The sequence below is a fragment of the Vigna radiata genome, chromosome 3 (genome assembly GCF_000741045.1).
Source record: "Vigna radiata var. radiata cultivar VC1973A chromosome 3, Vradiata_ver6, whole genome shotgun sequence".
NCBI classification, from domain to species: Eukaryota; Viridiplantae; Streptophyta; class Magnoliopsida; order Fabales; family Fabaceae; genus Vigna; species Vigna radiata.
In genome coordinates, this window is record NC_028353.1 from 2,641,825 (window position 1) to 2,650,203 (window position 8,379).

General features: G+C 27.5%; 1 protein-coding gene across 1 annotated transcript; it reads right to left on the minus strand.

Annotated features, from left to right (window-relative positions):
- Positions 1–2,432: 2,432 nt before the first annotated feature.
- LOC111241366 (AP2-like ethylene-responsive transcription factor PLT2) lies at positions 2,433–6,044 on the minus strand. The gene is made up of 9 exons (XM_022778961.1): positions 5,665–6,044; positions 5,466–5,588; positions 5,289–5,356; positions 5,153–5,161; positions 4,948–5,036; positions 4,755–4,828; positions 3,830–3,880; positions 3,687–3,760; positions 2,433–3,521 (listed from the first exon to the last, which is right to left on the minus strand). The coding sequence occupies exons 1-9, from the start codon at positions 5,970–5,972 to the stop codon at positions 2,512–2,514; spliced, it is 1,806 nt and encodes a 601-aa protein (XP_022634682.1). The 5' UTR covers positions 5,973–6,044; the 3' UTR covers positions 2,433–2,511.
- Between the last annotated feature and the right edge of the window lie 2,335 nt (positions 6,045–8,379).

An 8,379-nucleotide genomic window follows, 5' to 3' on the forward strand; every position in this document is an offset into this window, starting at 1 on the left:
ATTATAAACTATTTTTTATTAATATAAAATAAATAATTTGTATATTTTTTATTATATAAATATTTTTTTTATTATAAATAATTATTTAAATTTAAAAAAGTAGTTAGCAAAATAATAAAATTGACAAATAATAAAAAATTGAAAAATAATTTTTTTATTATGAATAATTATTTGAATTTAAAAATGTTGTTACTAAAAAGATAAAATTAGAAAAGAAATTACGTATATAAAAAGAGGAATCCTCTTATATAATGATAATATAAAAAAAAGTTCATCAACATTAAATATACACTTAGAAAAAAAATTAAAATGATATATTTATAAGTTATATAAAGTTATAAGAAGAAAAAAAAATATAATAGCTATACGTAAAATGAAAGTGTATATATTTTCTTATTAATAACCTTCAAAAATATCAAATACAGCTTAGTGTTTTTTTTTTTCTTCAATGTATTTTTTCTAGTTTGAAAAAAAAAATCTAATTCCAAACTACTATGATAACCATGCTAATATATAAAAAGTAATACCAATAAATAATAAGTTTAAATATTATATTAATATGCATAAAAATATCCATCTCAATTTTAAATAACATATAAATAATCTCAAAGTTAATTTAAGATATCCATCTTAAGACTTTAAATCCAAATAAAAAATACAATTTAAAATATTTTAAACTAAAAATATAATCCAAAATCATATAAATATAAATTATATCAAGTCATTGATGTCCCCATAACATTATAATTATGATCTTAAAATGAAATATCTTACCCCATCTATAATACAAATTTAATTAATGACAATTAAAGATTAAGTAATAAATGAAATTTATATAGTTTTAATGCTCATAAAAAATTAAATTATTTTTATTTTATTTTGAGAGAAATGAAGAGAAAATGAGAGTTGGAAAGTAAATAAAACTATATATTCTCTTCACCCCATTATTTGAGTTGTATTGTGTCAGAGTAATTATTTTTTATCATGAACTAGTGAGCTAGTCTGACTGTTTAATCCAGCTATAAAAAAAACGGTACAAAATATAATTTCTTGATTTTCATCATATTTTTTTTTAGTTTCTGATTTATTTTAAAAAACTGAAACACATATATAAAAGAAATAATTTAAAAAACTGGTCCTTTTGAGAAAGAAACCGTCAAATTTGGCGCTTTTTTTTGGTTCGCCAGTCTTAGCCAGGTTGTGTATCATCATATCGTTACTTTAATATATTTCAGATTTATCATAAATAATTATATATTGAAATTTGCGTTAAAAATTTAAAATATTGAAAATAATATTTTATGTGTCATAAAAAAAATAAGTTAAAACGTTGAATCAATAGTAAAGCATAAGAAAAATATTAAACACAACTGATTTTTCAAATCTCCCAATATAATTTTGACTGCAGGAAAATATTAACTAATTTATATATATTTATATATATATATATATATATATATATATATATATATATATAATTTCTGTTTAGAAGTTGAGATTTAATATATTTTTCAAAAAAAAAATAATGATGAAATTTCAAAAAATAAACAATATTTTGAATTCTAAAAAAAATCATGGAATATATATATATATATATATATATATATATATATATATATATATATATATATATATATACACACTATGAAGAGATTAAATAAATGAATAAAGCAACATTTCAAATATAAGAAACCTACGACAACCCGAATTATCTTTTAACTCAAAATTATTAAATTTATGATTCTTTTTATATAATATTTAATTTTACCATTTCTATAAATATTCCCCTCTCTAGATATATCCGACTTGAAATCGCAGGATGAGTCGGCTTCATACCTAACTCACGTGTCTAAGTTACAAGACATAATAGTAGTGTTTTGTGCAACATTTAAATATGTTTTATTTATTGCTGTATTAAGTTATATTGGTCCATTGCTGACATATAAATATTTTTTATTTATTGCTGTAATAAGTAATATTGTGCTATAAATTTGTTATATGCCAACATATCCAAATATATTTGTTAAAAAGAGTAGTTTTTAACAATTTATATATAAATGAGACTATAAATTGTATATTCACATAATAAAAAAATAATGTACAGTTTTTATTTATAGATTTTTTTTTCAACAGTGAGCTTGTAAAGGAAGAAATTAAATAAAGCACATATATAGTTTACAAATCTGTATTACCTGAATATAATTTTGTATGTCTGGTATATTTACTTTTAAGTATAATTTGTCTTCAATACGTATGAATCCATTAGCAAATATTACCCAAATTTGGTAGTGAAGGTCTAAATGAAGAAGTAACATTCCTAATTTGGTGAAGGTAAAGAAAGTTATTTATTTAATCATCTGGATTCAATGATAGATAAGAGAAAGTTTGAATCAACACTGATTAATGTTCACTCACTCAAACCAAACAGTTTGAGCCAAAGTTTGAATGACAAATGAGAAAAAGACAAATTATATAAAGGTACTACTGGCATTGGCAGCAGTACTGGAGGTCCTATCTAGCCCCATTCATGGCTGAAAACATGTCATAATCACATGTGAAATCAGTGTCTTCTATGTAAGATCTGTTGAGATAATCACTCATGTCCACATCAAGTTCACTTTGGAAGCCGTTGTTGTTTGGTTCAGAAACAGGATTCTGAAAACTATCAGAGGTGCAGGAGTTCAAGTTCTGATGCTCATAACTTTGGTGCAATGGAGGTGCGTGTAGCTGTGTTGCTCCTGTACTTCCATTCAGCGTGACTTGTGGTAGAGCTTGCAGACCGAGGGAAGCAGCGTTGCTTAAAGGCTCCAATTCCAAGTTCCCCCCAAGTAACTTCTTTCCGAAACCTGATCTCCAATCAGGGAAACGGACGCACTTTTCTAACTCTAGATTTCGGATGCCAGTAGCAGGCAAAGCAAGGTTAGAACCCTGAGGCAGAAACTGGTTCTTGTTGTTGTTGTAGTTATTCAGATTAAAGGCATTGTTAAAACTCACTTGCCTCGGAGTTTGAAGTGACTGTTGCTGTGCTGCATTATGATTTGGAAGCTGATTATTGTTGTTGTTGTTGACAAGGTTCTGATTAGAGCCATCGTTGAAACTCATTTGCCTCGGAATCTGAAGTGACCGTGGCTGTTGCTGTGTTGCATTCTCGTTTGGAAACTGTACAGCATCGTTAACAATTGAAGTGTTACTTGCATTGTTTCCAGCAGTATCAGCAATGTTACCAAGAGCGTGAGGGTTGGTTGGTGTGAGAATTTGGTTGTGGCAGCAACGACAAATGGATGGGATGCTGGGTGGTAGAGGATGGCATTGAACTGAGGAGCTGTTTTGAGGAGATGCTTCTGTTTCTTTGTTTTTCTCTTCTTTCTGCAGAATGATCGATCCGTCCGTTGCTTGAGCAATCACACTCTCCATTATGCCCTCAGTTTCATAGGAATTCCAGTCAAAGTTGGTAATTGCTTTCCCTCCCTTCAGTTTTATTGATATAATGTCATAAGCTCTCGCTGCATCCTCTGCAGTGTCTGAAGTACACAATCATATGTCTTACGTTAAACTTCGATTTAGAGAGTGTACCAAAAATATTCTGCTGATTATGTATTGTTCACATAAACACATGCATGTTGAAGCTTATCCATTCTATGTGCCATAAATTACAACATGAATTTGATGAGTTGCAATATACTCACAATAAGTTCCCAAGTGTATGGTTGGTGACCCCTCACGACCGAGCCTTGCTTCCCATTTTCTGCTTGACGGCACCCTGTTTCTGGAAGTAATTAGAGAGATAGAGAGAGTAAAGAAATGAAAGAGAGAAAGAAGGAATGCAAACCTGTAGACGCCACGGAAAGGGGAATCACCGTCTGTATAGCCCTTGCCCAACCTGATATTTTTTCAAGTTTCCATGCAATCATGAATTTCTTTATCTTAATTATGAACTCATAGTAATGGTTGAAGATTTCTAAAAGAATCATTTGGCTTTTGACATTCTAAACAAATAAATACAAAGGAGCAATATTAGTTGATCCAACAAGTCTCGATAAAACGAAAAAAACAAATATTTGGAGGTCACTGTTAAGTTGAACTTTGGTGGATCATCACAAGCATACGTAACATGCTAACTTTCATTCTAGTGTTAGAAAACAGGACACTGATATTTAACAGAATGTTTTGAAAAAATGGTTTTGCAAGTTTTAGCTGCAATGTTAAGATATTTTTCATCATAATGTATTTGTAATAAGAACAACAGTGTATATTTATATTTAATTTTCTGTGATGTTAACATCAGTCATGATTTCATATAATATTAAGCATCACAACAAATCAAGATTACAGCAACAATCACGATTTAGAACCTCATTTAGTAAAAAAGAAGACCATGTTTTAAATAGTTGATTTGAAAGAAAAAAAAGAAATACAATTAATAGTTTTAAAAATTTAATGGAAAGATTCTCCTCTTAACTCGTTCAAGTAATAGAAATTTATTATATGGTACTTTTTTTAAAGTCTACACATCACTTTATAATTTTATAAAACTTCTCTCTTTACTGATATATTAACTCACCAAATAAGTCTATATATATAAGTTGATTTTTATCTGTGAGAAAGACTTGAGAGTATTTATCTAAAATTTGATTCACATAAGATCTATATTTTTTTTTTATTTGATAATATTTTACAAAGTATATAACAGTATTACATAATAAGGCTGCTAGTCTCACTGTAAGAAGATTCACAAAAAGAAATTCACATCTTACCCTCTAACAGCACAAATATAGTCCCATTTGCTCAGTCTTCTCATTTCATCCATGTCTTTGGAATAACATCTCACCTACGAATAATAATATGTTTTATGAGAAGAAATTAAACTAATTAATAACAATTAAATCAAAATCTGCAACAAGATTATATTTATAAAATTCATAAATGTATATATAATGAATGACATACATGAAAATTGGTTAATGCTTTTAAACCCCCTATTCTGATTGACACCAAATCATGAGCTTTGGCGGCGTCAACTTCAGTTGAATAAGCACCTGCAACAAAAGCAAGCAAAGATCAGAGAAAGATTCACACCAAAACTAATATTTTATGATCTACTATTCACATTAACTTAACCAAAACTTGATGCAGGAAAGCTAATTGTACTAACCAATATAAACTGCAACAGTTGAAGAAGATGCAGACATACAAGTGAAAAAATGAAACGAAGTTAGTGAGTCGTTTCTTGAGATAAGCAAATAAATGGAGAGTTGAAAAGATATATATGTTCTAGAGTCTATTTCAACCTGTTCTTCCTTTTTCCCCTGGATCGCTGTTATCCCACACAAATGCTTCAAATCGATCATCGTTGCACCTATATCAGAATTAATGTTTCCTTTCAGTCAGGGTCACAAAAAATCAAATAAAAGCTAATGCAGCAACTTAATTATTTGAAAGAGAGAATCATATAAATATATATATACTTGATTACTCCTCGGTACACAGAGCTCTTGCTACCAATTGTTTTAGCAACCAAATCAAGACACGACTCGTGCTGTCTTCGATCATTCTCTCCACAATCGTTTCGTTCCCTTTCATTGATAATCCTGCTACAGCATTTGACGTAAGAAAAACAAAATTGAATGTGTTATTGTAAAGTAAAGTACCGAAGGTGGCATGTACGTTGCTGTTGCTGTGGCAGCAATGGACCCAACATTGCAAGACAATAGCTTGGATTGGATTAGGGTTTCTTCTATGTGTTTTTCGTTAATTATTCCGTCTAAAAGGGATAAAACATGGTATTGAAGGGATGAAGTGGAGGTGGAATTGTTGATTGAGCCTTGAGAAGTGGTTTCCATTTGTGGAGTGAGAAGGTGTTGATGGAGTAGCAGTGCGTCTTGATTCCAATTCCTGGGCGTGGCTTCTTGAGTGGCTAACATGGTTGGTTCCATATTTGTTGAATTCTGGAGCATGGAGTATGGTTCTTCCATATGCTACTGAACTCAGGATATAATAATTTGGGTTGTACGAGATTAAGGTTTGTAATAAGGTGGTTTGGTTAAGAATTCATATAGCTGGCTGGGACTACGTTGATTCAAAAAAATGTAACTCCCACAGCAATGTTTGACCATGATATTTTGTTTTTTTATTGTTATGTTGAACATGATTAATTATTTTCTTAATCACTTATTCAATACAAAAATAAAAAAATAAATATGATATTATTATTTTATAAAGGAAAATGTTAATATGAGTTGGAAATAAGTTGTTGAATTTTCAAGTAATCATTCCATCTCAACAGTTACTTGAATTCCTTAGAAATTCATATTAAAATTTTTTAACGGCTGAGAAATATAAATTGCACAGACTGGATTCAAATAAAAAAAAAAGGTTATTAAACTTTTTAATTTTATTTCTTTAAGATTCTTTTTTCTGATGATTTTTAGAAACTGTATACTATATAGGCAAGAAGTATTTACCAATAATTAATTTTATTTTAAAACATTGCTTAAGTATCAATAATTACACACCTTCAAGCTCAAAGGGTCTTAATTGGCTAGATTTTCTTTTTATATCCAAACCTTTAATTTGATTATGAGGATTATGGATGGCAAGTTTTTTTGATTGGCGGAGTTAGGAATTTATTAAAAATTATTTTTTCATAAAAAAAATATATTTATAAGTATGATGAAGTATTTGGAATACTTTAACAAATTTACAAGACATATACATCAATATTAGTCCCAAAAAACCTTTCTTGCTAAAGGAGTTAAATACATTAATGTCCATATGATGTATTGCCTAACAGAGCTGTAGTAACGTTGTAGTATTCCTCAATTCGTGTTCTCATGAGTGCAGCAGAATCTACTCAAAACTACAAACTAAGCAAAAATAGTCATGTATGAATGAGTTTATGAGTAATTTTAAAAATTACATTTTAAAAAGTATATTTGATCCTCTTATAAGATTTATTAATTATCATTAATTAGTCCATTCAAATATACCAGGTTAATCGCAATATTGTAATCCGTATTATTAAAAATACTTAACTATGATAGTTTAGGAATAACATTAAACAAACGATTGTATATTCCACACATATATATGTAAGACGACTCCTAAATAAAGCAAGATGAAAATGCAAATCATGGACTAGTAAGAATACTTTATACATATTAGACACATTTAATAAAAATAAAATAGTTTTAAAAATATGAATTTTTATAGTTTTTCGAAAGAAATAAAGATAATACCAAATTAATATAAAAAAATTATATATGTCACGATATCATTTCTTAATCGACATATTATATTGTACACCATCAAATGATCATCAAATTATTTACTTAAAAATGAATAGAATTTAATTAAAGAGTGTTTCATACTTTTGCCAACTTGATTTTTCTACTTTATTTTTTAACTCTTTGGAGTTTAGAAAAGTTTCGCATTTATGTTTCAGCACATTTTCATATTTACTAAATACTGAAAATCATCTAGTCTTGATGTTAAGCAGATGCATACATAACTATGTATAATGCCCAAATAATCACTAACCTTTTAACATTTTCTCCTTTCCATTAAGAAAAATTCATATGTATCATAAGATTCATAATGAAACAAAAGTTTTTTGAAATTAGAAAAAAATTTACTGAGAGAATAAATTTGTCGATGAAAATTAAATTTTAATGATCAATAAATTTTATTAATAGATTTGCTTTTTTATAATTCAAATTTCATTTATTGATTGATTTTTTTTATATAAATACATATTTTAAAATTCCTAAATATGTTGATAATACATAAAGAATAATAAAAAGTGATCAATAATAAAGAAAGGGATCTACAAAACGAAAAATTGGTTAGTTTTTATTATTTCTTGTAATATATTCATAATCTCTAGCTAATATTTGTATTTTAATAAAACAATGAAAAATTATAAAATTAACACAAAAATGTAATGAAAAGGAATTACTAAGATGTATTATTTTAAATATAATTCCAACACCAAGAATTGGTATAATAAAATGTATACGGCAGTTGTCTTGTGTTAACATTTCTCACTATAATTTTAATATATACACAGAGAGAATACAACATGAAGTATTTAGTCATTGAATATAATCCTAAAAATAAAATTTAATTTAAGCAATACTCAAATTGTATGATAACTCTCATTTATCATACTGCGTAAAAGTATTTTTTTTAATACATATTTTTTACTCATTGAATTTTATGTGTTTCACTGTTTATTTTTAAATTGGTTCCTAATTTAATGGAAAATGTAACCCACCAAGTTGGCTTACATAAATTTTATCATGTTACTCTTTCAGTTTTTACAAAAGATTTATTACTTTCGTTTTAAACATAAAAATTATTTTAAAAATAATTTCATTTTGG

What these genes read in the sequence shown, in the direction of transcription:
- LOC111241366 (XM_022778961.1), bottom strand. Translation starts at nt 5,972, where the DNA reads ATGGAAGAACCATACTCCATGCTCCAGAATTCAACAAATATGGAACCA. An exon ending in GCTGCCACAGCAACAGCAAC is followed by an intron (nt 5,589 to 5,664) that starts GTACATGCCACC and finishes ATGCTGTAGCAG; the next exon opens with GATTATCAATGAAAGGGAAC. An exon ending in TATATTTGTGCTGTTAGAGG is followed by an intron (nt 3,881 to 4,754) that starts GTAAGATGTGAA and finishes AAAAAATATCAG; the next exon opens with GTTGGGCAAGGGCTATACAG.